Source organism: Antechinus flavipes, chromosome X (assembly GCF_016432865.1).
Source record: "Antechinus flavipes isolate AdamAnt ecotype Samford, QLD, Australia chromosome X, AdamAnt_v2, whole genome shotgun sequence".
Classification (NCBI taxonomy): Eukaryota; Metazoa; Chordata; class Mammalia; order Dasyuromorphia; family Dasyuridae; genus Antechinus; species Antechinus flavipes.
This window is the reverse complement of record NC_067404.1, coordinates 85,517,048-85,543,011: the sequence shown is the minus strand read 5'-3', so window position 1 is coordinate 85,543,011 and position 25,964 is coordinate 85,517,048. Positions and strand designations below refer to the sequence as shown.

At 56.2% G+C, this 25,964-nt stretch overlaps 3 protein-coding genes across 11 annotated transcripts; 2 read left to right on the top strand and 1 right to left on the bottom strand.

The window, feature by feature from the left end:
• Positions 1 to 928: 928 nt before the first annotated feature.
• Positions 929 to 11,504, top strand: LOC127542365 (uncharacterized). Of its 2 annotated transcripts, none has more exons than XM_051967890.1 (11): positions 929 to 1,674; positions 2,126 to 2,271; positions 2,416 to 4,771; positions 4,869 to 5,040; positions 5,188 to 5,456; positions 5,744 to 5,877; positions 5,958 to 6,186; positions 6,346 to 6,481; positions 6,763 to 7,010; positions 8,064 to 8,200; positions 8,453 to 11,504. In XM_051967890.1, exons 2-11 carry the CDS (start codon positions 2,146 to 2,148, stop codon positions 8,729 to 8,731), a joined length of 4,086 nt encoding a protein of 1,361 aa, XP_051823850.1. In that variant the 5' UTR covers positions 929 to 1,674; positions 2,126 to 2,145; the 3' UTR covers positions 8,732 to 11,504. The 2 variants fall into 2 exon arrangements, with proteins under 2 accessions (XP_051823850.1, XP_051823849.1); XM_051967889.1 differs by having other exon boundaries at positions 7,950 to 8,200.
• Positions 11,505 to 14,151: 2,647 nt separating this feature from the next.
• HSD17B10 (hydroxysteroid 17-beta dehydrogenase 10) lies at positions 14,152 to 16,495 on the top strand. Its single transcript, XM_051968460.1, has 6 exons — positions 14,152 to 14,252; positions 14,625 to 14,789; positions 14,976 to 15,140; positions 15,374 to 15,502; positions 15,586 to 15,694; positions 16,141 to 16,495. Exons 1-6 carry the CDS (start codon positions 14,220 to 14,222, stop codon positions 16,329 to 16,331), a joined length of 792 nt encoding a protein of 263 aa, XP_051824420.1. The 5' UTR covers positions 14,152 to 14,219; the 3' UTR covers positions 16,332 to 16,495.
• A 7-nt stretch (positions 16,496 to 16,502) lies between these two features.
• RIBC1 (RIB43A domain with coiled-coils 1) lies at positions 16,503 to 24,373 on the bottom strand. Of its 8 annotated transcripts, none has more exons than XM_051968456.1 (8): positions 20,507 to 24,372; positions 19,988 to 20,058; positions 19,119 to 19,247; positions 18,659 to 18,740; positions 18,244 to 18,576; positions 17,450 to 17,568; positions 16,747 to 17,132; positions 16,503 to 16,666 (listed from the first exon to the last, which is right to left on the bottom strand). In XM_051968456.1, the coding sequence occupies exons 3-8, from the start codon at positions 19,233 to 19,235 to the stop codon at positions 16,585 to 16,587; spliced, it is 1,119 nt and encodes a 372-aa protein (XP_051824416.1). In that variant the 5' UTR covers positions 19,236 to 19,247; positions 19,988 to 20,058; positions 20,507 to 24,372; the 3' UTR covers positions 16,503 to 16,584. The 8 variants fall into 8 exon arrangements, with proteins under 8 accessions (XP_051824416.1, XP_051824412.1, XP_051824414.1 ...); XM_051968452.1 differs by having other exon boundaries at positions 19,119 to 19,366; positions 20,507 to 24,371; XM_051968454.1 differs by having other exon boundaries at positions 19,119 to 19,344; positions 20,507 to 24,371.
• Positions 24,374 to 25,964: the final 1,591 nt, after the last annotated feature.

Below are 25,964 nucleotides of genomic sequence, written 5' to 3'. Positions count from 1 at the left end.
TAGGGATCTCTGACTCTCATTTCCATGGCAGGGCTTCCACCCTTGATCTTCATTGGGGATCTCTGCCTCTGATCTTCCTTGGGGATGTTCTGCCTCTCATTTCCATGGGTGGTGTACCTGTGATCTTCATTGGGAAGCTCTACCTCTCATTTCCTTACGGTGTCTGCCTCTTATCTTCATTTGCTGTCTCTCATGGCAGGGCTTCCACCCTTGATCTCCATTGGGGATCTTTCCCTCTGATCTTCACTGGGGATCTCTGCCTCTCATTTCCATGGGGGGTCTAACCTGGGATGTTCATTGGGGATCTCTGCTTCTCATTTCCTTAGGGGGTCTCCCTCTTATCTTCATTTGCTATTTCTGCCTCTCATTTCCATGTCAGGGCTTCCACCATTGATGGTCATTGGGGATCTCTGCCTCTGATCTTGAGGATCTCTGCTTCTCATTTCCTTCGGGGGTCTGCCTCTTATCTTCATTCGGGATCTCTGCGTCTCATTTCCATGGGGGGGTCTACCTGTGATCTTAATTGGGAAGCTCTACCTCTCATTTCCTTAGGGGGTCTGCCTCTTATCTTCATTCGGGATCTCTGCGTCTCATTTCCATGGGGGGGTCTACCTGTGATCTTAATTGGGAAGCTCTACCTCTCATTTCCTTAGGGGGTCTGCCTCTTATCTTCATTTGCTGTCTCTTCCTCTCATTTCCATGGCAGGGCTTCCACCCTTGATCTTCATTGGGGATCTCTGCCTCTGATCGTCATTGGGGATCTCTGCCTCTCCTCTCCATGGGGGGTCTACTTCTGATCTTCATTAGGGATCTCTGACTCTCATTTCCATGGCAGGGCTTCCACCCTTGATCTTCATTGATGATCTCTGCCTCTGATCTTCATTGGGGATCTCTGCCTCTCATTTCCATGGCAGGGCTTCCACCCTTGATTTTCATTGGGAATTTCTGCCTTTTATTTTCATGCCTTACATTCCATCTTTGATCTTCATTGGGGATATCTTTCCCTCTGATATTCATTGGTGTTTTCTGCCTCTTTTCTATTGTGAGGCTTCCCTCCTTTATCTCCACTGTGTGTCTGTTTTTCTCATCTCCATGCCGGGGGCAGGGGGGTGTGTGTGTCTGTGTGTATCTGCCTCTGATCTCCCTATGGGTTCTCTGATCTTGATGTCCATGGGGGAAATGTAACCCTGATCCCCACAATGGCTCTCTGAGGCAGATCTGCCTTTTGGGCCACTCCCATCAGACATGCCTTCTTGGGAGTCCCCCCCCCACATCCTACCACTGCCCTGGCATCCCATATTCCCGTCTGTGCTTCTTTCGTCTGCTGGCCCACCAACCCTTCTGTGTCGAAGGCGGTGTGCTTGGATGAAGTGCTCCTCTTCCCTCCCCATGCCTCCACTGACCAGAATCCTTCTCACTGTCTCCCCAGCAATTCTGGTCTGTTGCATGTGAGGAGTTCTGGGACCTGGCTCAGTGGCTCTGGGATCTGCCTGCACCCCACCTTTGTGCCCCCAGCCAGGACGGTGGCAGCCAAGAGTGACCTGGGTGTGCTATTCCTTCGTCAGCCAGCCACACTGTCTGGGGGTCAGCTCCCACTGACCCGTGACGCCGGCGAGGTCCAAGAAAACTGCCCCTTCTGCGGGCATCGGCCGTGCCACGTGTACCAGCGTCAGAGTAAGTCGCTTCGGGAGGGGGGAGCTGGCTGCCCCCTCCCCGTCCCTGGAGCTTTAAGTTTCTAAGTCAGAGGGGAACATCCTTCCCGTAGAAAGGTTCTGGCTCCAGGATGGTGTAATCGGACCTCTGAGTGGCTCTGAAAATGGGGAGGCAGGAAGGGACTGCCATTTTTTTTTGAGGACATTGTGGGAGTCATCCCGGCTCCACAGGAAGTGCGCTTTCTGACCCTAACCCGGGTCCTCAACCTGGTCCCTAGTTTGGGTGGAGAAGTGCACCTCATCAAGAAATGGTTCCTCTGATCCTCCCCGCCTATTCTGCCTTTGGCCGATGGCTCGGCAGGGACTCGCTCGAACCCACCCAGAGCACTGAAGAGACTCGGGATTCCGGGGAGGAAGCAGGCTTGGGTGACAGGACCGAGCAGAGTCGCCCATCATCCCCTCGTCTCCTGCAGGTTCCCCAGAGCCCGGACTCATGCGAGCCACGAGGAGCACGGTGAGAATCCTGGGGTCCTGGGCCTGCCACCACTCGGGAGCTGATCCCCCTGGGAGGGAGACCTTCTGTATCCAGATGCATCCCTGGCAAGGCCCAGACTGTCAGGTATGCACTAGGCCTGGGGGCCAGGGTGGGCCCCCCCCCCCCCGGCTCTCTGTGGAGAGCAGCAGGCCAAGGGAGCTCCCTCCCTGGAGCGACGGGACTCGCCTGGAGTAAGGAGTGCCCCTTCCTTCCCCCGCTGCCCCCCAGGTGCAGCCCGGCAGTCCCGTGCTGTGCCGCTTTGGAAATCGTCAGGAGCTGGTGGGGCTGGTCGGCGAGCCCGGGAAGGCCTGCTCCACACCCATCCTGGCTGTGCGCACAGCCCCATACCACAGTTGGCTGGATGCTGTGGCACGCGCTGCTTGGAAGCAAATTCCGAGCTTGCCCTGCATGCTCTTTCCACCAAGTAGCCCCTACAGCCATCCCAGGGTGCACCCGGCTCCATACTCTGCCCTGGAGGAAGCCGACAGCGGAATAGATTCTGTGCGGGCCCAGTGGCCCTTCCCAGTGACTCCCAGCCCTGGGGACCCGGCGAAGGCTCACCAGCTTCCCCCGCCCAGACAGCGGTCCTCCCACACCAGGCTCCCCCTAGCCACCACTCGGGGCCTCCCCAAGGACTTGGTCAAGTCCCTGTTTCTGCCTCTGGGGATTCCACCAGCTGCCAAGGCCAGGGCTCCAACCCCTTCAGCCAGAAGCTCTGCCAGAGAGCCCCGGGGAAGGGCACCCACCTCCCAGATCCACCCCGGGCCTGTTTGGCCTCTCCGTGATCTGGCCCTAGGTCGCTTAGCTGCGGATGGAGGTGCGTCCCAACAGGGGATGCAGACAGCCAGACCAGAACCTCAAGCAGCTGTAGGGATGGCCCAAGCCCCAGCTCCCTTGGGCCTCACTAAGGTCGGTAATCTGGCCCAACTAGAGACTCACTCAGTCACTGAGGCAGCCAGAGTGCACACTCCTTCAAAAGCCAGGCCTTCAGGTGTCTCTGAGGGAGCTCCACCTGGGCCCCAGATGCCCCAACCAGCAACAGGACGGCCCCAGTGGATCCCCTGGTCCCAGATCATCCCACCAGCTGCCAGAGGACCCCAGACCCCCTGGCCTCAGATCCCCTGGCCACCTTCCAGACAGCCCCAGTGGATCCCCCAGGCTCAGATCCCCCGGCCAGCAATCCGAGGGCCCCTGACCTCCCGGCCCCCGACCCCCTGGCCGGCAACCGGAGGGTCCCTGACCTCCCGGCCCCCGACCCCCTGGCCGGCAACCGGAGGGTCCCTGACCTCCCGGCCCCCGACCCCCTGGCCGGCAACCGGAGGGTCCCTGACCTCCCGGCCCCCGACCCCCTGGCCGGCAACCGGAGGGTCCCTGACCTCCCGGCCCCCGACCCCCTGGCCGGCAACCGGAGGGTCCCTGACCTCCCGGCCCCCGACCCCCTGGCCGGCAACCGGAGGGTCCCTGAATCCCCGGCCTGCAGCTCACACTGTGGCTCCCTGGGCTCACTCTCACATCCCATGGCCATCTGGATCCCAGACTCATCCAACAGCTAATGCAGACAGACCCCAAACTCCGGCAGCTGTTGGATCTCAGACTCACTCGGCAACTGATGTTCTCGGAGCCTGGCTTCTTCCATTCCAGACAGTTCCGGCTGTTCTCAAGTCCAACACATTCGGAGCCCGGGCTCAGCTGACATATGCTCGAGCCAGGCCCTGGATGGCCCCAGACTCAGAAGTGGCCCCAGAAGCAGCTGGGCCTTGGGTTCTCCAGACACCAGCAGCTGGCCAACTGCCTGGGCAGGCTCCCAGTGGGGCTGGGCCCTGGGCTCTGGCTGAGACGGAAGTACCTGGTCCTTGGTCTCAGCGCGCAGCTGAGCCCCAGTCAGAAGGCAGTCTGGGAGCCCGCCTTGCCGCACCCCTGCCCCAGCCAGTGGCTGAAGCAGCCGGGTTTTGGACCACGCCAGCCCCGGCCATCAAAGCCATCATCCCCTGGCCTGGACCCGTGAGCGAGATGGCCTCTGAAGCCATAGTCCCCTGGGCCGGCCCAGCTCCCACCATGGTACAGGGACTAGATCTGAGGAACTTGCCAGGAACCGCCAGCGGTGTCCGCCTTCCACCTTCCCCGGCTCTATTCTCTGGCTCCCTCACCTACTGGGGCCCCTTCCTCTCCCCAGTGTTGCCCCTTTCGCCCCAGTCAGTGCCCCCAGCCCCTGCTCACTCGCGGCCTCCTCTCTTTTCTGGAGCTCTACAGGCATTGGCCTGGGGACCCCCAGGTCCATCAGTGCCCAAATCCCAGCCTGGCAGCGACTCCTCAGGGGCCGGCCCCTCCGGCATCAAGGACCAACTGGCTCCCTCGTCCTTTCCGACCTCCTCTGCCCCCTCCCCCTTTCCCTCCTCGGCCCATCTCTCCTCTCTGGCAGGACCCTCTAGGTCCAGGAGCCCCGTGCCTGACCTCCGCCATCGGCTGCAGCAGGAGCAGCCCCTCAGGGTCACCTTGGACCAGTGTCTCTTGGGCCTGGGCTGGAGGAGCAGTTTCCAAGCCTATTGGCTCTTCCAGACGGCCTTGTCCTCTGAGCAGGGGCCAGGTGAGAGGCAGGGCCAGGGGACCCTGAGCCACCACGGCTTGCCGAGGCCCAAGGTGGGGGTCCCGAGCTCACCGGGGCCTGGCCTTCTTCCCGACAGCCGAGTGCGGCGCACGTCCGGGCTTCGCAGCTCGGTGCCCCACCTGCTGGGAGGCCGAGGAAGGCGAGTTCCCCTGGGTGGTCTCCTTGCAGTTCTCCCTGTCCCACTTCTGTTCGGGCTCCATCCTGAACGAGTGGTGGGTCCTGACCACCGCCAGCTGTGCCAACTTCATGTGAGTGTCTGGAGGCAGCCCGTCCCCATGGCGGGAATACTCATTTTCCTTTGTTGAGGGAACGGGGTGGGGGGAGTCCCAGATGGCCACCTTCTCCCGTCCCCCCGCACGTGCACACAATTACAGAGGCTTCTCGGCTGCCCGTAGACGGAATTCGGAAGCCCTGGCCCAGGTCCAGGCTGGAGTCACCGACCTGGAAGACCAAGTTCGGGCCCAGCTCGTGGGCATCCACCGGGTCCTGCCTTACTTTGGGCTCGAAGGGCCCACGGGCTTGGGCCTGATCCTGCTCAAGGAGCCCCTGCGCTTCCAGCCCCGAACGCTGGCCGTGTGCCTCGAGGAGCCCTCCAAGAGGCCAGCGATACAGCCTCGGCGGCACCTCCACGACTGCTGGGTCCCCGGCTGGACCCTGATCGAGGGTGAGTCTGGGCCACAGAAGCTGAGCGAGGCAGGGGCGGGGGGCGCCGAGGAACAGATGAGGCAGCCAGACAGGGTTCTGGGAGCCCTGGGGCCCAAGATTTGGGGTTGGAGAGGACTTTCAGACCGTCAAGAGCCATCCTGCCAGTTTTCGGCTATGAAAACTGAGGCTCCAGGTCACCCAGGTAGCCCAAAAAACCAACCCCAAGGCTTTGCTCAGCAAGACTGGGTTGTGGGATGAGAGTAAGAGGCCCCCAGCCTCTGTTCCCTTGTGCTCCATTCCATCCAGGCAACCTGGTGACCATGCAGAAGCGGCGACTGGATGTGGTGGAGGTCAGCAACTGTGCCCGCTTCTGGCCCATTGAGAGCTCCATGGCCTTCTGTGTGGAGGCCAAGAAAGTGACGGGCCAGAGCAGCTGCAAGGTGATAAGTGCCCCCCACTGGCCCAGGCTGCCTTCCCTCCCAGACCCTGGCCCTCACCACCTCCTGCCTCCCCCTGGCAGGGAGACCTGGGAGCCCCACTGATGTGCCGCCCAAAGCCACACCCAGAGGACGCCCCTTGGGTACAGATGGGGGTCCTCACCGCTTTTGACGAGACCTGCACTCGGCCCTACGTCTTCAGCCGTATCCACCCCTTCAGCCTTTGGCTCAAGGCCTCCACGAAATCCCAGCACCCCCCCTGGGTCCAGACTGCCCCCAGGCCCACCCTCTCTTCCCTGCTGCAACCTGAAGGTGAGTGAGACTCCCCCCTCCCTCTCACCGATGCTCCCAGGCCTGGGGAAACAGAACCAGGAGGAAGAAGGCTCCCTGACTCATGTGGGGCAGTACTAGACCCCAGGGGCTGGGGCAGGGGCTTGGCCAATATGCACTCTCCCCTGTGCCCACACGCAGCCCTGGTGAATCGGATTTCTCTGAGCTTCGCCACACCCTGGCAAGCACTGATCGTGACCTGTGACAGCAGACTTTGCGGCGGCTCCATCCTCAGCCCGTCTTGGATCCTCACCTCAGCCCACTGTATCCGGCACATGTGAGTGCTGAGCCGACAGGGGGTGGGGGTGGGAGGCTCCTCGTGGGGCCGGCTCGCTTAGACATCCCTCAGAGAGGAGGCGGCCGGGGGGTCCCTCAGCGAATCGGGGCTCAAAGGTGGCAGGCAGAACTAGGCCCCGTATCTCTTATATAGCTAATGTTGGGGGGCAGTGTGCAAAGGTACCCAACGTTCTCTTAAAGTCGCTTAAAGATCCCACGACTGGACAGATCCAGGCAGCCCATTCAAGGTATAAAAACTCATAATTTCTCATCCCATGACAGGAGGACAGAGAACATGGCAGTATTCCTGGGGCTGCCACAGCCCGGTGGCAACATGACCGTCGCCCGCGTCTCCAGCGTGGTCCTGCACGAGCGCTACCAGTTGGTGGATGGGGTCCCCTGGAACGACCTGGCCCTTGTCCTCCTGCAGAAGCCCCTGGGCTCCAGCCAGCCGCTGGCCCCCGTTGGCCACGTGGATGACGTGAACAAAGCTGAGTGCTGGCTCACAGGGCCCCGAGAACTCCGAGAGGGTGAGCTGGAATCGACCCGTCGTGGGCCCCACAGCCACCAGATCTCCGAACGAGACCTCGGCCCCGGGCCCCAAACCTGCCATAGGAGGGCGTCCACACCAACCGATGGGCGGCTCGCCTTTCCGGGCGATCCTGAAGTAGGCCGGGGCGCCCCTTAGGGAGTTCTCTTTACAAGAGGCCTCGGGAACTCCCTAAGCCGTATTTGCCATGTGACCATCTGCCCTGAGCCGGGCCAAAGGAAGGTCCCCATTCTGGCTGGCAGATCCTCCAGGACGCAGCACTCCCTCCGCTAATCCCGTGACCCTGTGGGTGGCAGCCCAGGAGCACGGCCAGCACACTGTGGTGCGCTTACTGTTCGCTTTAAGCAAATAACAGCCACGGCTCCTGCTTCACAAAGAGCATCCCAACAGCTGTGGGCCCTGGAACGAGAGAAAAGGGTTAGGGCCGGACACAGCCCGAGGGGTAGTAGAGATCGAGCAGGCCGAAGGAGGCAGCGCCCTCATTTTTCCCATGCTCGGTGCTTCCCGGTGTCAGGCTGGTTGAAGGGGCGGGAGGGGAGGCAGAAGGGGGAAGGGTGGGAGGAGGAAGGAAAAAGGGAGAGTGAGCGAGTGCCAGAGATGGGGGGAGAGAGGGGAAGAGGAAAGGAGAAGGGGGAGAAGAGAAAGGAGGCGGCAGATGAAGAAAGCGACTGGGGAGAGAGGCACCCTAGCAGCTGGATTACAAGGAAAAATCCTGAGAAAACCCTCAGCAGCTTCAGAAAGTGCCGCCTGGCACCCTGCTCCTCCACATGGAGGTACAGAGGAGCAGCGGCTCGGACTCCTTAGTCATTGGAGCGCACGTGTGACCTCTGCTGTCCGATGCCAGGCAGACGTGCCCTTGGCCCGCTCCCAAGTCCTTGAGATTCTGCCCTTACTCACCCTGCTCCCTCCCCACCCTTAGGTCATTTTCAGGATGCCCAGCCGTGTCCTCCTCCCTCCAGCTCGACACTAGTCCCTTCACCCGCTGGCACCCAAAGCCATGGGGCCAGGGAGATTGATTCCCGGCTGTTTGCAGGTGAGACGGACCGGAACCCACAAGCCCTGCACGTTCAGGTGAAGGATGCTCTGTCCTGTGCCCGCCACCTCCCTGGCAGCATCAGGAACTCCGTGCTATGCCTGGCTCCCTGGGTGCCAGAATACCAAGTGGCTTTGGTGAGCAGCACCAAGGCCCACCCCTGGCCCCTTTGGCGAGTGACACGGAGGCCCACTCGGGGAGTTCGCACTCATGGTTGGAGGGCAGAGGGGAAGAGGGCAGGAACTTGAGCCCCAACCTCAATGTGGGGGATGGGAGAGGATGGGAAACAAAAAAGTCGGTGAGGGGAGCCGGGCTTATAACTAGGGGAGGGGCTCAACTTCCCAAGGCTTGACATGTGTGAGCCTCGGGGTACTGGGTTTGTGCCACAGGATCTCATGGGCCCAGGCAGTGCCCTGTTGTGCCGCTCACGGGGTAAGAATGGAACCTGGAGGCAGACTGGGCTCACCAGCATCAGGTCTCTTACCTTCCTCCTGGCTCCTTACTTCCCATGGATCTCCAAGACTTCTTCTGCCCAGGCTGACCACAGCTGGCTCAGTCAGTCAGTGGGCAAGCCCGTCTCTGTCACATCTGCAGCAGTGGCAGAGCCCAGGGGCCTTCTGGGCTTCCTCTTACTCTTGACCCTATGGCTGCGGTTCCAGACGGCATAGGACTGTTTCCCCACGCCGACTACTGCACCCATCCAGCCTCACCCCAGTCCAAGGCTCCATGGGGTTCAGCCTCTCTACAGCCCAAGGGGAGAAGGCCATTCCCCTGCCCTCCCTTATCTTCTCTCCTTCCAATATCTATGAGAGGATCCTTCCACCGAGAGAGCAAGATCAAGGTTGTACCAGAGACATACCAGGAGGGAACCCCGAATGTATGTTGATGACCCCCTTTCCCCTACCAAAAATAAAGCCACACCCTCTGCAAAACATTGGCTTTCTTGTGTGCTGATCCCAAGGTCACATCAAGCAATTTCTCGTGCCCAAGAACTCGGTCTGTGAGGGGCACGGAGCCGCACAAACACACCCATCCCCCTCAATAACAGCCCTCCAATCATCTAAGACCTTTTTGAGGCTAAATTGAACAGCCTCTTCTCTATCCTTTCTGGCCCATCTCTCAGTGGCCCCCAAAGCTCTTCCCTAATAGAGTCTGAATCATTCCAATTCTCCCCTGCCCCTCCACTAGTTAGGAGATGGGGAGAAATCTGGGACTCGATTGGCCCAAGCACCAGGCAAGGGTCAAGCTGTTCTCAATGCTACCTCCTACAGATCCCAGCCAATGACATCGCCGCCCTTCCAGTCCTTGGGCTAAATGTCATCCCAAACCACTATCTCCTTGCCACTCCCCCCCCCCTTATTCCAAAGGCCTCCTCTTCTCTGATACTGCTCCTATCCATAGGTGCAGGTGGAATGGATCAGAACTCTGAAACCAGGATGCTCACAAGGTGCTGAGTGGAATCGAGAAGACAATGGTTCTCTAGTTTAGCATGGCGACTGATAGTTCTCTAGTTCAGTAGGACTGAATTAATCTTACAACAAATAATGGTTCCCTAGTGATGATTGGCTTATACTCAGTATGATGAATGGATTGAATTGTCAGAGTATTTAAGAGGCCAGAGTCAAACTTAGACGGGGACTGGAACAGACTCGGGGAAGACCAAGGACTGGAGACTGGAGCACAAGCTCCCAGACTGAAGGAGACTTCAAAACAGAGACTGTGGTGGCGGTCCTCCTGCCTCCCCCACAGAAACCAAGACACATTTCGGAGAACCTCCAGAAAGCTGGCCCGGGCCCCAGGCAAGGAAACTAGACTGTGAAGGAGATCATAAAGAATTTGGACTTTAACACCTGGCTAGTCTCTTGGTTATTACTGAAACCCGGTCCAGAGACCTCCAGAAAACCAATCAGAACATTACATGCAGGCCCCTCCATCTCCTCAGGCCTGGAGCCCTGCAGTCACTTCACTGTTGGGTGGGGGGTCCTCCACCAGCCTCAAATCTCTCCCCACTCCAGTCCATCCTCTTCAGTCACTAAGGTGATTTTCCTGAAGCACAGGTCTGACCAGGTCACCCCCCTCTTCAGTAACCTCCAGTGGCTCCTTCACACCTCCAGGATCAAATTTAAAGTAGCAAGAGCCCCAGCTTGAGCAGGTAAAAGTCTGCCCCCGGAGTCTCTGTGCAGATCATTCAAGAGGGGTTAAAGGAGATAGGAAGGTGGTGTCCCAATTGCCCCTTCAAGTACTAAAAGAAAGCTGGCAAGTGCTAGAGCCTTTGTGCCTGGAGATACAGCCCCACATTGTGTCTGCATGTGTGAGGTATGTGTGGTGTGTGTTGGGGTGCAGCGCTGCTGAGGATCAACCCAAGGTCAAATTATGCTTCTGAAGCTCCCACTCCCCCTGGCTAGAACCAGGGTTCTCCAGCTCTCCTTAAGCCCCCCTTCGCCCCCTTCTTCCTATGTGGACTTTGAAGGTTGGAAAGACTTCACTTTAAATCCGATTTATTGCCTGTCCCCCAATAAATCTTATTAAGATCATTTAGGACTTGTTCATTGCTGCTCCCCCAATCCATTTCTCAAGCTTGTTTATGGCTTGTTCGTTGCCACCGCCCCCCCCCCAGTCAGTCTTCTATTTCTCAAGCTCGTTTAGGACTTGTTCATTGCTGCCCCCCCATAATCTTCTATTTCTCAAGTATTGGAATCCTTACAAACTGCTAACTCATTAGAGTTGATAGATTATTGATCTGATCTTACAAGAAGATGTTTTGGGCCAGAATCTGAAACAAGGTACTAAGGAGAACTAATTAATACAAGGCTTATGTTCACACCTTTACTCATTGGAATTCACAAGTATGGGAGATTCACAAAGTAAACTTTGTAACTTTGTAAATTCACACCTCCCTTGAAGCTCTTAAGGCCAGAGAGCACTATGGGAGAAAACCCACAATCCCTCTCTCTGGTATCCCACAATTCCTCTCTCTCGAATAAATAGAGCTTCAAAGGGGCCACTCAGGAGAGTTTTCAGAGGAAGAAGTTACAAGTGGATATGTGAGCTGAATTAGCCAGAAGTCCTCTCTCCGAGGCAAGAGAGATCCATTCCATTTTCCACTTGGGCTGGCTGGAGGCTGAAGAAAGACGCAGAAGCAAAGGACAATCTGCAAGAGCTCTTGGAATCAAGCAGAGAGATAGGCCTCAACTAACCAGACTATTTTGGAAGGAGAAAATAAATATTTGCATTTTTACCAGCTGGCTGCATTTGGGGTAATTATTGATCTGAACTGATACTAAGGCTGCCTCCAGAAAACCTCCCCGAGAAACCTGCTCTCCCAGAGAGAACCATTCATAGTATATATTTTAAGGAAGAAAAAGACCACCACATTCAAGCTTGTATATTATGGTTTGTTCATTGCCGTTCTCCCCCCCCCCAATAAATCTTATTTCTCAAGCTCTTGTTCATTGCTGCCCCCTCCTCCAATTTCTCAAGCTTGTTTAGGACTTGTTCATTGCTCCTCCCTCCAATAAATCCTCTATTTCAGGCTCCTTTAGGACTTGTTTGTTGCCACCCCCGCCATAATCTATTTCTCAAGCTGGTTTATTATGGCTAGTTCATTGCCATCCCCCTCCCCCCCCCCAATAAATCTTATTTCTCTTTTTTTTTAAAAAATAACTTTTTATTGATAGAACGCATGCCAGGGTAATTTTTTACAGCATTATCCCTTGCATTCACTTCTGTTCCAATTTTTCCCCCTCCCTCCCTCCACCCCCTCCCCCAGATGGCAAGCAGTCCTTTACATGTTGAATAGGTTACAGTATATCCTGGATACAATCTATGTGTGCAGAACCAAACAGTTTTCTTGTTGCACAGGGAGAACTGGATTCAGAAGGTAGAAATAACCCGGGAAGAAAAACATGCAAGCAGTTTATATTCATTTCCCAGTGTTCTTTCTTTGGGTGTAGCTGCTTCTGTCCATCTTTGATCAATTAAGGCTCTTTTTATCGAAGAGATCCACTTCCATCAGAATACGTCCTCAAACAGTATCGTTGTTGAGGTATATAATGATCTCCTGGTTCTGCTCATTTCACTTAGCATCTATTCATGTAAGTCTCTCCAGGCCTCTCTGTATTCATCCTGCTGGTCATTTCTTACAGAACAATAATATTCCATAACATTCATATACGACAATTTACCCAGCCATTCTCCAATTGATGGGCATCCATTCATTTTCCAGTTTCTAGCCACTACAAACAGGACTGCCACAAACATTCTTGCACATACAGGTCCCTTTCCCTTCTTTAGTATCTCTTTGGGGTATAAGACCAGTAGAAACACTGCTGGATCAACGGGTTTGCACAGTTTGATAACTTTTTGAGCATAATTCCAAATTGTTCTCCAGAATGGCTGGATGTGTTCACAATTCCACCAACAATGTATCAGTGTCCCTGTTTTCCCACATCCCCTCCAACATTCCCCATTATCTTTCCCTGTCATTCTAGCCAATCTGACAGGTGTGTAGTAGACTCAGTTCTCTATATATTTTGGAGAAGAGACCTTTATCAGAACCTTTGATTGTAAAAATGTTTTCCCAGTTTATTGTTTCCCTTCTAATCTTGTTTGCATTTGTTGTTTGTACAAAAACTTTTCAATTTGATATAATCAAAATTTTCTATGTTGTGGTCAATAGTGATCTCTAGTTCTTCTTTGGTCATAACTTCCTCCCTCTTCCACAGGTCTGAGAGGTAAGCTATCCTATGCTCTTCCAATTTAGAATGTCATTCTTTATGCCTAGGTCATGAACCCATTTTGACCTTATCTTGGTGTACGGTGTTAAGTGTGGGTCAATGCCTAGTTTCTGCCATGCTAATTTCCAATTTTTCCAGCAATTTTTGTCAAATAATGCATTCTTATCCCAGAAACTGGGGTCTTTGGGTTTGTCAAACACTGTATTATTAAAGTTATTGCCTGTTTTGCCCTTTGAACCTAACCTATTCCATTGATCAACTAGTCTATTTCTTAGCCAATACCAGATGGTTTTAGTAACTGCTGCTTTATAATATAGTTTTAGATCTGGTACAGCTAGGTCACCTGCATTTGTTTTTTTTTCATTAATTCCCTTGAAATTCTTGGCCTTTTGTTTTTCCATATGAACTTTGTTTTTTCTAGGTCATCAAAGTAGTTTTTTGGGAGTCTGATTGGTATAGCGCTAAATAAATAGATTAGTTTAGGTAGTATGGTCATCTTTATTATATTTGCTCGCCCAATCCAAGAGCATTTAATATTTTTCCAGTTGGTTAGATCAGACTTTATTTGTGTGGAAAGAGTTCTGTAGTTTTGCTCATAAAGTTTCTGATTTTCCCTTGGCAGATAGATTCCTAAATATATAAATCTTATTTTTCTCAAGCTCTGAATGTTCATTGCTGCCCCCTCCCCCAATTTCTCAGGCTCCTTTAGGACTTGTTCATTCCCCCCACCCCGGTCCCCACCCCTCCAATAAATCTTTTTCTCCTCCCGTTCATCTGAGTAGTTTTTTCATAAATTTTCCTCCTTGAGAGGGCGCCAAGAGACCCGGAGGGGCAGAGCTGGCCAATCAGCGTTTTTCCTTGGCGGTTTCTTCCATTCTGCCCCGGGGCTGTCGGGCCACGAAAGCCGCGCTCACGCAGACCAATCAGCGGCGGCTTGGGTGAGACTCCCCCTCCCAGTGGCCTTTGCTACTTCCGCGGGCAGGGGGAGGGCCGCTGGAAGAGGTCTCCGTCTTCCCCTTTCTCCCCTCCCCTTCCCCCCCCTCCGTCAAATCCGGTTCAATCAGCGGCGGCTCCCGCGGCCTCTTCCCCGCCCATTGGCTACCGCAATTTCCTAGACGTGGAGCGGGGCGTCGGGGAATGGGTCAGCTCCTTTTCTACTCCCTCCCTCCCCTTGTAGATCTGAGCCAATCAGCGGTGGCTCCTGTGGCCCGCCCCTTCTATTTCTCCGGCTCAGTTCCCCTCCCAGCCAATCAGCGGTGGCTCCTGTGGCCCGCCCCTTCTATTTCGCCGGCTCAGTTCCTCTTCCAACCAATCAGCGGCTGCTCCTGTGGCCCGCCCCTTCCCCTATTTCTTCAGTTCCGTTCCTCTCCGAGCCCATTGGTTGCCTTGCAGCGGAGCGCGGGCCACCTGCAGCTGAGCTATGGCGGCGACGCGAGGCATCCGCACCCTGCAGGTACCCCTCCGATCGCCTCATGCCCAGCCTGGTCTAGTAGGGCAGGGGAGGGCATTCCCCCCGGTTAAAGGGGTCGGGGCCCGATCCATGCGGGGACGTGTGGTTTACGGCCCCAACGCCGCGCCATTGGCCTAATCACTTGACCTTGCCTGAGTTTAGCCCGTTTTCCCCTCAGTAATTTGGGAGCTCTGCGGTTCTGTGTGATCGGAGCCTTTCCGGTCCCATTGACTCGGAGCTGACGGAGCTGCCGTGGCCTCTTCCTCCCCCTACCACCTTCCCAGCCAGGGAAACTAATAGGCTGGGGGGGATGGGGGAGGAGGCTTTGTTACTTTCTCTCCCGCCCCTCCCCCCCTCACTGACTGCTTCCTGCAGGGCATGGTTGGTGTGGTGACAGGCGGAGCATCAGGCCTGGGCCAGGCCACGGTCAGGAGACTGGTTAAGAACGGGGCTCGGGCTGTCATCGTGGACTTACCTCACAGCTCTGGTGAAGCACTGGCGAAGGAGCTGGGTCCTTCCTGCGCCTTCGCCCCCACCGATGTAAGTCTGCATCTCCCCTACTTGAGGTGGGAGGGCACAGGAGTCCAGCTTCTAAAAAGGGCCAGCTTGCCCAGAAAACCAAAGTCGAGCCGGCCCTTCCCTAGTTTGTGGGAGTTGTGGGGGGGGAGGGGGAGGCGGGCCATACTACCCTGGGTGGTGAGCTGATGCCCACTTTCCTCCTCCAAGGTAACCTCTGAAGGAGAGGTGCAGGGGGCCTTGACCTTGGCCCAGGAAAAATTTGGCCGCATAGACATTGCCGTTAATTGCGCTGGCATAGCTGTGGCCTCCAAGACTTACAACTTCAAGAAGAACGAAGCACACTCCCTGGAGGCCTTCCAGAAGGTGATCCAGGTATGTCACAATGTCCCCCCCCCAGGGGATCAAGGCTCTCCAGCCCTTGGCTCCCCCTCCCCACCTCTGCTTCTGGGAAAGTTAGAAAGGACCCTGGGGCCCATCGATCCCATGTGAGGCCCCCTGGTTTGAACCAACTGAAGTTTTAAGGTGACTTAGCTACCCTAAGGCAGGCTTTAAACCCCAGGCCCACTGAGCCCAAGACTGACTCGTTTCCCCCTTCTGCCCCCCAGGTCAATCTGATTGGCACATTCAACGTGATCCGCCTTGCTGCCGGGGAGATGGGGAAGAATGAGCCCGATGAGGGTGGCCACCGGGGTGTCATCATCAACACAGCCAGCGTGGCTGCCTTTGAGGGCCAGGTATGCCTACAGCCTCCAGAGCTCTCCCTGCATGAGCCTGGGGGCCCAGTTACAGTCGATTCACTTTCACACCTTGTTCCCAGGTTGGACAGGTTGCATATTCTGCATCCAAAGGGGCCATTGTGGGGATGACCCTACCTGTGGCCCGGGACCTGGCCCCCATGGGGATCCGGGTGGTCACCATTGCTCCAGGTAAGTTTCAGCATCTCCAACTTCCCTCTTCTCCCCAACTCCTAGCAGGCCAACTTTTCATTTCTCAGAATTGAGAAATGAAATGTACCCTTTAAAGAGGTCTTCAGGTGGTCTAATACCTCCCCCTCCCCCCCATTTGTCAGGGGGAAACAGGGCAGGGAAGGGACTTTGGCTAAAGTCAGAACTCTTGGGACAGGGCTGACGGCCTCAAAATTTCAAAATCCCCACTTGCCTTAAGAGTCTAGGGGTGAAGTTGGGCCTAGAGTCAGGCAGACCCCAAGTTGCAACTCATCCCGAGTTATGGTGGCTGATCGTGGCCAAGCCACAGAACCTTCTGTCTTGAAGAGCACCTACCTCCCTCCCCAGATTACCATCAGGATCAACCGAGGGCCTATTTGTAGAGTGCTTGGGCACACAGTGGACACTCAGTAAATGTTATTTTCTAGGCCTGTTTGAAACACCCCTCCTGTTGGGACTCCCTGAGAAAGTCCGCTCCTTCCTCGCCCGTCAGGTGCCCTTCCCCAGCCGCCTGGGAGATCCAGCAGAGTATGCCCACCTTGTGCAGGCCGTGGTGGAAAATCCCCTGCTCAACGGTGAGGTGATCCGTCTGGATGGAGGTATCCGCATGCAGCCCTAACACTGGAGGCCTAGGGTTTGGGTGCCGGCGCTGGCCTCCCTCTGGCAACAGGGGCCCCCCCCAGGGCCTCTGCCTTCTATGCCTTAACCTCTAGTGCCTAATAAAGGTGATTTCTCTCAGCTCTGCTGTCCCACAGAGTTGAGAAGGAACATGTGCTAGTGACAGTGTGGATCCCCCAAATCCTTTTATTTTTTCACTGAATTCCACTCCTGCCCTAGCCCGAGTTCCACATGCTAGGGCTGAGCCTCCCAACTCAGCGGCTGCTGGTGTTGAACTGCAGGTAGAACTGGGATGTGGGTTCGTTGGTGTACACCACTTTGTCCAGGTAGTCCTTTCTGAAAGGTAAAGCTTGTGTCAGCTCTGTTGCCTCACTCAGGGCCCCCGCCCCCCACCCTCCTCCTCCGTCCTCACTCACTTGGCTTGCTGCTCTTGAGCCAGCTCCTTGTTGTAGGCGTCCAGGTCCCGACGCAGCTTCTGTGCTTGGACTTGTTGCTCATGTTCCAGCTGGCAAGCAGTCTGAGCAGCCATCTGCTCCTGACGGGCCCACTCGGCTTCCTGGCGCTTCTCGGCCTTCCGCCGGTGTTGGGCTTCAAGGCGCTGTACTGCCTGTTCCTTCTGGATGGCAGCTATTTGTTCAGGGCTCATGCCCTTCCAGTGTTTCGGGATCACTTTTTGTGATTTTGAGGAAGCAGGGCGCTTCTCAGTCAGCATGTCACTGGTCAGGTGATTATAGATTTCAGTGAGGTTGTCATCCTGCTCCCTCTGGCGGGCCAGTTGCTGCTGTATGTCCATTTCCGTGGCCTGGGGGGAAGGCAGGAGAAGCCATGGCTTAGGAGTTGCCCCAACCATGGCCCTAGGGGTGCTGTCCACCCAGGCTCATAGAGTGGAAGGGGCCTCCCCAAAGTGACCTTAGTAGGCCCACAGCCCCAGGATTGGTGTCCTTGCCCAAACCCTCCACAGAGCCAGGGGAGCACCCTTTCTCCAAGATTCTGGAGCCCTCCTGTGGTGGGGTCTGCCCTTCTGCCAATCAGGCAGGCAGGGATTTGTGTTCCCAAGCAGGATTTCTGAAAGTTTGGATTCAAATAACCAGGCCTGCCCGGTGACGGGGGTGACAGTACCTGAGACCTGTTGTAATTTGCCATGGCTACATCCTTGACTCTACGATGGGTAGCCTCCAGTTCGTCCAGGTGAACAGCGCGTAGATCCATCTCTATCTGCCTCTGGCCCTCCAAGATATCTGTAGGGAGGGAGGGGACTGAGCAACTGATTCAGTGAACACAGATTTTGGGAGGGGGGCGGTATTATTACTTCAGTTTTATTTTCGATTTTGTGACTGATCATAACGGCAGGAAAAAAGACCATTTGAAGTCACTTTGGGAAGTCAACTTGAAGGCTAACAGTACAGAGGAGAGTGGGTGGGGTGGATTGGGGGGGGGGGATTGTGATGTAGAGGACTTCAGTGGGGGCTTGGGAGAAAGGAAAAAACAAACGGATTAGGAGACCTCGATCTAGCAAGCACCACAGAAGCAATGTACCACTGTGGGGAGGGAGGTGCTGTCCTCCATTTTACAGTTGAGAAAACTGAGGGAGACAGATGAAGCGACTTGCCCAGAACCCCCAGCTAATAGGTTTCTGGATTTGAGTGCTCGGGCCTAGCTAGCATTTTGGGCCGATGAGTGGATGACGGCAACGGCTGAACAGACTCGGCAAAAGGACAGACAAGGCCTCTAGGAGCTAGCACGGGGTCTGGCTCTGACCAGCAGTGCCTTGCCAAGGTTACAGGGGCAGAGCTGAGATTTGTGCTGTCCACTCTGGGAGCATTTGCTCCTAACCACACTTCCCTAGTTGGTAGAAAGAGAAGGAAAGGCTGTTCCCTATCTGTGCCCCCATCTCCCCCCATTGCCCCACTCACCCAAATACTTCTCCTGCCTCTTGGCCTGGAGGTGCTCCTCCCACTGACGGCCCAAATCACGACGGGATTGTTCTTGTTGTAGACGCCGGCGTGTAGTGCAGTTCAGATCTTCCCCCGCAAAGTACTGCATGCTGGAGGGTCCGCAGCAGGGGTCCTGGTCACCCGCTCTTACTGGCTTTTTCTGCAGTCTTCCTGGGTCAAACTCTCGGCAGCGTTGGGGCTGCTGCTCCTTCTCACGAAAGGCCTGCACTTGCTGAGCTAACTGTCGGGCACGCTGCGCTTCCTCCTTCTCCAGCATTTGGGCCATTAAGTCACACCGGACACAGTTAGCATCTGGAAGGGAAGGGTTACAGGTGGTCAAGGAACCAGGGTTCCCTCTTTGGACCCTCGGGGGCAGACCCCCCAGGGCTCTTACCGAAGGCTTCTTCACGAGCCCGCTCAGCATCCTCTCTCTTTCTTCGTTCCATCACCTGGTTTTTTAAGGCTTCCATGTCCACCTGCCACAGATCAAGGAGTAAGTCCACTCAAGAACCCCTGCTGCTTTAAATTGCCAGCTGGGACTTGGATGGGCTAGGGTAGGGTGGACCAGGTTAGTTCCTTCCCTCCAGGGAGACCTTTGGGCCTTGGACGGAAGGGGAGAAGGGGAAAGGAAGCATCAGGGCAAAGAACCACCAGAAATTGGAGGCCTAGCTTCTAGTCAGCTCTTGTTGCCCCCCTCCCCTTCCTATGGGACACCAGCCAACTCAATCTAGCCTCAGTTTCCAGCTCTATAAAATAAGGGGAGTGAGTCCGATGCTAAACTGCTCTTGGGGGGGAAAGTGCCTGGACCTTCTTCACAGAGATGGATTCAGTTCTGCTATCTTAGGGAAACTCACCCCAATCACTTGGTTCTGAACATTAAAGATTCGGCTCTGCCTCTGTTTTTCTCGGGTTCTTCGGGCTTCAATGGCCACAGCCTGCTTCTGTTCAGATTGGATGTCTACTTTGAACATCCTACCTTGATACTGAGAGACACAAGGAGCACTTAGGGGGATTTCTGCTGTTCCTGGAGCTCCTTCGCAAGCTTCCGGCTGGAAGGACTGCTGGTACAGATCAGAGGAGCTGCAAGGAGCCCTTGTGATCACTAGTCAATTCAACAAACAGTTAATAGGCACAGATGGAACAGCTGCTTTTTAAGGAACTGGTCTTCTTTCAGGGGCCATAACTTTTACACTGCTAAGGAAATACCAAGTAGTGTCAAGAGCTAGGATGCTAAGGAGGGAATGACCCTGGGAATTCTCAGTGGATGAGCCTAGAGCTTTGTTTGTATCCAGGGGGTGCCGGGTTGCCTCGGGGCAGGCTTTTTTTGGTATTTTCTGTTATCCTGGGGGCTAGGCCCAAGGCCCCTCAACTATGCTTTGAAGAAATAGAGGTTGGAATCACAGGGTTTGGGATGCCTGTGATTGGCAATTACTTGGTGGCCGTTAGGAGAACAGGACTGAACCAGAGGAAGCCAGAACATGGGAAGTGAGCAGTAGGCCCAGGGAAGAGCCTGAAAGGGGCTCTGCCTGTGGACGAGGAGGAGTAGTGCCTCGAGTAGTGACCTAGCTCTAGAAGGAATGAGCTGCGGTGCCCACCAGGATGGGCAGCAGGCAGCTGAGACCTGAGAAAACCGCTCCTGACTTCAGTGGGCTGGTTTGGGACAGGACAGTTTCATTTGAGTGATGAGGCTGGGAAGCCAGGCTCAGTTGAGGGAGACTCTCACCTGAATTTGCTCCTCAATGCGCGCGCTTCAGAACGTCCTCCACTATTCTGAAACCACTCTTGGCTCGATGTCTAATTGAAAGAGAAGGGAACAGAGTTGGGACTGTGATCCGGCTCCTACCACTCAGCCCCCAGCGCTCTGGCCTTGGGATCCCATCCTGACTAGAGCTTTGACTGCTTTTGCCATGCTGGCCTATTGTCTCTTGTCTCTAGCTCTCAATGCCCTCCCCCACCCAGTAAATTGAGACTCGACGGCCCTCACAAGTCTTTGTCTTTAGGTCTAGCCTCCCATGATGTGCCGAAAGCGATGGCATGTTTCTGTGGGCTATATTGGGAAAAGGGGACCTAGCTGGCGAAGGTCCCCTAGCCGCCCAGATCCAGTCCTAACGGTCTCCCTTTCCTCGGTGCCGCCTCCCCTTCTTTCACGCCCCGCCCCAGGCCAGGTATAATCCCCCCCTTCACTGCTTGTCCCCTTTTCCGCCGTTTGTCAGTCCCCAGCCCTCTCCCCACATGTCCTCACCTCCCGAGCGGGCTAGCTCCGACTCCGGAGAGTTGTCTGCTCCCGCGGTTATATAACGAGAGATAGCGTCACCGTTGCCATGGCAGTGGACAAAAGGGGGATTCTTGCGTGAGTTCCGGTGGGAGCTGGGAGCCCCTCCCTCGCCCCTTCCGGTCTAGCCTGCCCCACATGGGAAAGAGAAGCTTTTCCCGGTTTCTCTTCCCAGTTCGCCGGGGCCCCTCCCTCGTCTCGAGAGACCTTGGAGCCGATTCGGGAACAGAACCTGGAGTCTCCCCAGATCCTTCACACAGACGGGAGGAGGCGAGCTGGGCCATCTCCTCCCTGGACCGCCTCATTCGGGACCGCGCGCCGGCGCAGGAGCGCCAAGAAGTCCCAGAGCGCTTTGAGTTGGTGCCAATAAAGTCCTTCGCCTTCGTCCTGCTCGTTCGCGCACGCGCAGCACGAAAGTTACGTTCTGGAGTCCGTGTTCCGGTGTCTAGCCTATTCCTTCCCGAATGCGCACGCACGCGACTCCTCTCGCGCGGTTTAGCTAGCGCTTGCGATCGCCAGCCCAGTGTTTGCGCGGGCTTCTAGGTCTTGTCACCCTCACTGCTCTTTACCCTTTCGCGTTCCCCCCACCCCCCGATGCCGCGGGCTCTCCAGCACTACGCCGAATCGAGAACTCCAAAGCCCACGAAGGTCGGCACATCACTGGGTAGGCCCTTCCAGAGGCTCGCGTCCTCTCCGGCCCGAACGGCTCAGGTAGGGGTATAGCACGAGTCGACCCCGGCCCCGAGTCACAGATGGCCGCCCCCCTCCCCCTAATTTAAGAAGTGTGTCCCGGCCAGGCGAAAGTCGTCCTAGGGGCTCCGCCTCCTGGCGACACCTCTCCCTGCCCCCCCCCCCCTTTCCTCCCTGCTGAAGTCCCGCGCCTGCTCCAGTCGAGAGGAGGTTCCGAGCTGAGGGGAGACTGCCAATTGGGGATCCTCTGACAGGGGTGGGGGTGGGGGGGAAGCGCACTGTGGGGACACGTGGCTTTGTTTAGAAAGTGAGCCGAGGCCTAGGTGCCAGCCCCGAGACTGGGAGGAGAGGGGAAGGCCAGGGGCTGGTTCTCCGCAGGAGTTCAAGGGCACGGGGTGGGCATGTTCTCAGCACCCTTTCGGGCGCTTCCCACCCGGCCGGCTGCCCCTTTCTCCTCCAGAAATAAGGAGGAACTTGGCCAAGTCGGATGCCCACAAAGCCTGTTCCTCCTTCCCCTCGGACTCAGCTAGCAGTTGCTCTGTCCATTTATTTCCCTCTTCCGCTTGGGGTGCTCTGGGGCCGGCTCTTCTCACGAAGTCCGCAGTCTTCAGATGCTCCCTTGAGGCAGCGGTGAAGGATGACGACAAAGTGGCCCCCCCCACCCACCCACCCTCGCTGTGCCCGGGCCCCGGGGTGGGCGGGGGGGAGGGAAGGAGGGGGCGGCCGGCGTGCCAGCCGGGAGAGGGAAGCTGGCAGAGGAACACGGACGAGACTGAAACGGAGCTGAAAAAGAAGAGAGTCGTAGAGGCGCCGGAGCTCCAGTCAGGCTGGAGAGCCCACTGGAGTCAGCTGTAAAGATCTCCGGACCGGTTTCCTTCTTTATAAAAGGAAGTGGTTGAACAAAGTAATGGCTAAGAAGTTCCTGTGGTGCCCCCCCCCCATCTCTCTCTATAGAACACGTTTGCACTGCACACATACACATGTACCCCAACAGCTAAAAAATGAGCCTTAAATATGTGCTACATGTACACTAAAGGTGTGGGGAATGTGAGTTGGAGGCTGTGGGCGATTGGGCCCAGAAATCACCTGAAGCTAGGGTTTGAAAGGTGGCTACTGTTGTACAAAGCGGGAAGGCTGGGTGCCCCCCCCCAAAAAAAATGCCTGCTTATACCTTTAAAGTGCTGAAGGTGTAACTAAGTCAGAAGCCCAGTCAGCTGGCTGGCTAAGTGGGCCACTGGGCCAAGCTCCCCTCATCGCGAGGCCCAGTGCCTGAGATTTGGGAGTCCCCAACTATCCCATGCCAGCCTGGAGCTCGTGAAGAAGAGGCTGAAAGAAGAGTGGGAGGGCGTTCCCATGTGGGAGTTGGCATTGAAGAAAGGGATGGAGAAGTCAACAGGTTGAGAGTAGGGCCAGGCTGGCTGGGACTGCCCCTTATTAGTTGGAACTTCTCCTACCTTCCTGCCATGTGCCAGCGGGAGCTCAGTGATGAGAACCTGGCCCACCTGGTGGGAAGATGGCCAGGTGGGGTATAGTTCCCCCTCCCCAGAAGATGATAGCCTGTGAAACAAGGTTAGGAGAGCAGCACAGCAGGGGGGAGAAAGCCAATGGTAGCCTTGAACTCTGCACTGAACAAAGTGCTTTCCATTTGATCCTCACAATAACTCTGGGGAGTGGGCGTTGTCACTCCGACCCTCATGTTAATAGTTTGGGCAACTGAGGCATAAAATGGAAGTGAAATGGCTTGCCCAGGATCCAGGCCCAGTGCTTTGTGTACTGTGGGACCCCCTGTGGGGTTCACTGGCCAAGAAGAGGCAGGCTAGGCTGGGCCTGTTGTCAGAGACCTGAGCTGAAGCGCCTTCTTTCCTTATCTTGAAACTTCACATAAATTTCTGCCTCGGAACTTTCCATATTCCCCTCTGCTAGCTGTACCATCGTCATCATCTCAAAGGGCTCTTCCCCAGGTTTTTGTTCTCCATTTAAGAACACATGTGGGCCTGGCCTCTAGCTGCAGCTTGGGTCATTCCACCCTCTTCAGAGAGGCTTCTAGGAACTGTCCAGCATTTATCCCTGGGAAGCTGTTACTGAGATTGCCTATAGTGCCCCCCAATATTTATGCCTGGGAAGCCATCACTGAGACTGACTCATTGACTGGGGCCAGGCCAGGGAGAGTGCTGGGGCTCAAGGCTTTCTGGGAGGAGAAGGCCAGTCGCCTTGGTGGCACCAGAAAGCCAGGGTTCCCCGTCCCCCTCCACTGGCCGGACCTGGAGCTTGCAGGACACTGGGCCAAAGAGATTTGGGAGGAGAGGGATGCTTCAGGCAGCAGAAATTGAGCCCAATAAAAACATTTTTGCTTCTGACAGGAAGAGTCTTCGGGACGAGTTCTGGGAGATGTTAGGTGGTAAGGGGGGCACAGGCATCTGCACCAGCTCACAGTGGTGCTTCCAAGGAGCTAGAGAGGTCTGAGCCTGGTTCTTGGCCCTGGGGGGCCAGCCTGGCATCTGCAGCTCAGGCATGGAACCAGCCGAGACCAAGTCCACGAGCCTTCTGGTAAGGGCTTAAGCTGGGGTTGCCGGGGATTTGAGGGTTCTGCCCTTTGGCTTTCAGTGCCCTTTATTATCGGCCCTGCCTCCAGCACTCGAGGGCGCTCCAGAGCTAGCTTCTAGACAAAGCACGGTCAGTGGACAGTCCAAGGAGAGTCCAGTGGGCACGTTGCCAAGGCCTATGGTAGGGGAAGAGATCACCGGCTCTTCCGGCAAGGGGACTGTGCTGTCACCGAGGGGCTGATGTTTGGCCTCATGGGAGATCTAGATGCCAGCCTGGCTCAACTCCGAGTCCCGAGCCCCCCAACAGACTTGGGGCCTGCAGGTCAGGGCCCTGCCCTCATGGATCTCCTCTGAGAATCGGGGCTTTTATGCCACTGAAACAGTGGGAGGGGGATATCCCTTCTTGGTGCAGAGTGGCAGGAGCCCCCCGCCTCCCTGAGGGCCGGGTATATCCCGCAATAAAGTTGGGAAGCTTTCTCTTGCATGAATCCAATGCCAGTTTCCTTCATCGCTGTCCGAAGATGAGGGGCAGCGGGTAGTTGCCCGTAGCTAGTCCTGTGGTTTTCTGAGAGAGGCCTGATGGCCGCTTGTAAGAAAAACAGATGCCCCGACAGGGCCACCACTCACTCATCTCTGTTGGCTGGGGAGATTGTGAGATGACCAGAAGTGGGGTCTCCTCCCAGTCCACGGCTGCACTGAGCCACTGGGCCTCCTGAGTCCCAGGCCATTTGGGCAAGGAATTCTTCCTTGAGTGGGCTGTAACCTAAGGGAGGGATGAGACCCAGATGGCCGCTCTCCAGATTCTAAGCCAGTCAGGACCCTGGAGGCCACTTGTACTTGGCGTCCCTCGGCTTAGCCTTTCCCATTCCTTCAGACCTGCTTGTCGGTGCCCAGTCCTGAGCCAGAGAACTGGGAGATCCTGAAAGTGTCTCCTTGGGGCTTTGGAGTTGGTAGGTCCAGAACTGGATCCCGGCAGGAATGAAGCTGGGGTCATACTAGATTGCTCTCTGAGGCCCCTTGTTCTCTAAGTGAGGTGGGTCTGAGGCCTCCTTCTGGGTGTAGAGCCTTGGGGATCGGGAACCGGGCCCACTGCTTTCCCTGTCGGGCTGGGGGCCTGGTGGGGGGGCATTCGGGGAATGAAATGTGGGGCGCTCTTGGCTGGCACCTGTAGGGTTAAAAATCCCTCTCTGCCAAGTTCTTTGGAACCCATTGTCATGGGAACCAATTTGGCAGCCTAGCCAGTGTTAGGAGCTAAGATGGGGGTTGGAGGGCCTGCTTGGCAGGCTGGCGGGCGGCAGGCAGGTGGTGGGTGGCTTCAGGTTTCTTCCCCAGAAACCTCAGGGCCTGTGAGCTGGAGCTCTTGTGCTCTGCCCATCCCTGCCCAGCGGGGGGCTGCGGAACACAACGGTGCTGCCAGGCCAGTCAGCCTCAGCGGGGTCCTTGGCCAGAATTTCAGAGCAGATTGCCTGACTGAGAGAGGGCCTTGGAGGCTCTGTGGTCTGGCTCCTTTGTTTCACTGAGCTCGGGAAAGGGACTTGACCGAGGTCACACAGCCGTTAATACATACCCCAGTGGCTAGACTGAGCTTAGCCCGGTGGCTGTACCCGGCTCTTTCCTGAAGATTTCCTGCCGGCAGCTCGCTCAGTGCCCCAGGAGACTTCCTGTTGTCTCCTGTGCCTGCCAACCAGCAGTCTGGGCCTTGTTAGCCCTCACAGTTCTAACCTGGTTTGTGCCCTATCCTTCACCCCCCCCCCCATCTTCCTGGAACCCACATGCAAGCTAGCAGCACTGCTGCCCTCCCCACGGCAGACTGTGTGGGTGAGCTAGGAAGCCAGGAGGGAGGCTGGTGCGCATGTGTGTCCAAGCATGAGAGATGGGGTAAGAGCTGCCGAGCCTTGCCTTTGGGAGTGGAGGATACCCCTTAGCTCTTTGGACCCGGCCCCCATTTGTCCCATTGTCCCTGTGAATCATACTCCTTGGAGCTGGCTCCCTTGGGGCCCTGGCACATCTGCTTACCTTCTTTTCTCGGGGAGTTCACCTGAATCACCTCTGACCTCAGAGGCGAAGTCCATTGGACACATGGGAAACTGAGCCCCTGAGAGAGATTGAGAGGGGGCCGAGGTCCCAGAAGAGGTGTCTTGAGGGACCAGAGCTGAGAAGGCAAACGGGGAGGCTGGTGCCCCTGATTCCAACAA

Excerpts from the sequence above, each read along its gene's own strand:
- LOC127542365 (XM_051967889.1), top strand. The coding sequence starts at position 2,146 with ATGCGAGCCACGAGGAGCACGGTGAGAATCCTGGGGTCCTGGGCCTGC. Across the intron at positions 5,457-5,743 it reads CGGCTGGACCCTGATCGAGG|GCAACCTGGTGACCATGCAG; the intron begins GTGAGTCTGGGC and ends CATTCCATCCAG. Across the intron at positions 6,482-6,762 it reads GCCCACTGTATCCGGCACAT|GAGGACAGAGAACATGGCAG; the intron begins GTGAGTGCTGAG and ends ATCCCATGACAG.
- RIBC1 (XM_051968455.1), bottom strand. The coding sequence starts at position 19,235 with ATGTTCAAAGTAGACATCCAATCTGAACAGAAGCAGGCTGTGGCCATT. Across the intron at positions 18,577-18,658 it reads GGCTCGTGAAGAAGCCTTCG|ATGCTAACTGTGTCCGGTGT; the intron begins GTAAGAGCCCTG and ends CTTCCCTTCCAG. Across the intron at positions 17,569-18,243 it reads GAGGCAGGAGAAGTATTTGG|ATATCTTGGAGGGCCAGAGG; the intron begins GTGAGTGGGGCA and ends CCCTCCCTACAG.
- HSD17B10 (XM_051968460.1), top strand. The coding sequence starts at position 14,220 with ATGGCGGCGACGCGAGGCATCCGCACCCTGCAG. Across the intron at positions 14,790-14,975 it reads GCGCCTTCGCCCCCACCGAT|GTAACCTCTGAAGGAGAGGT; the intron begins GTAAGTCTGCAT and ends TCCTCCTCCAAG. Across the intron at positions 15,503-15,585 it reads TGGCTGCCTTTGAGGGCCAG|GTTGGACAGGTTGCATATTC; the intron begins GTATGCCTACAG and ends CCTTGTTCCCAG.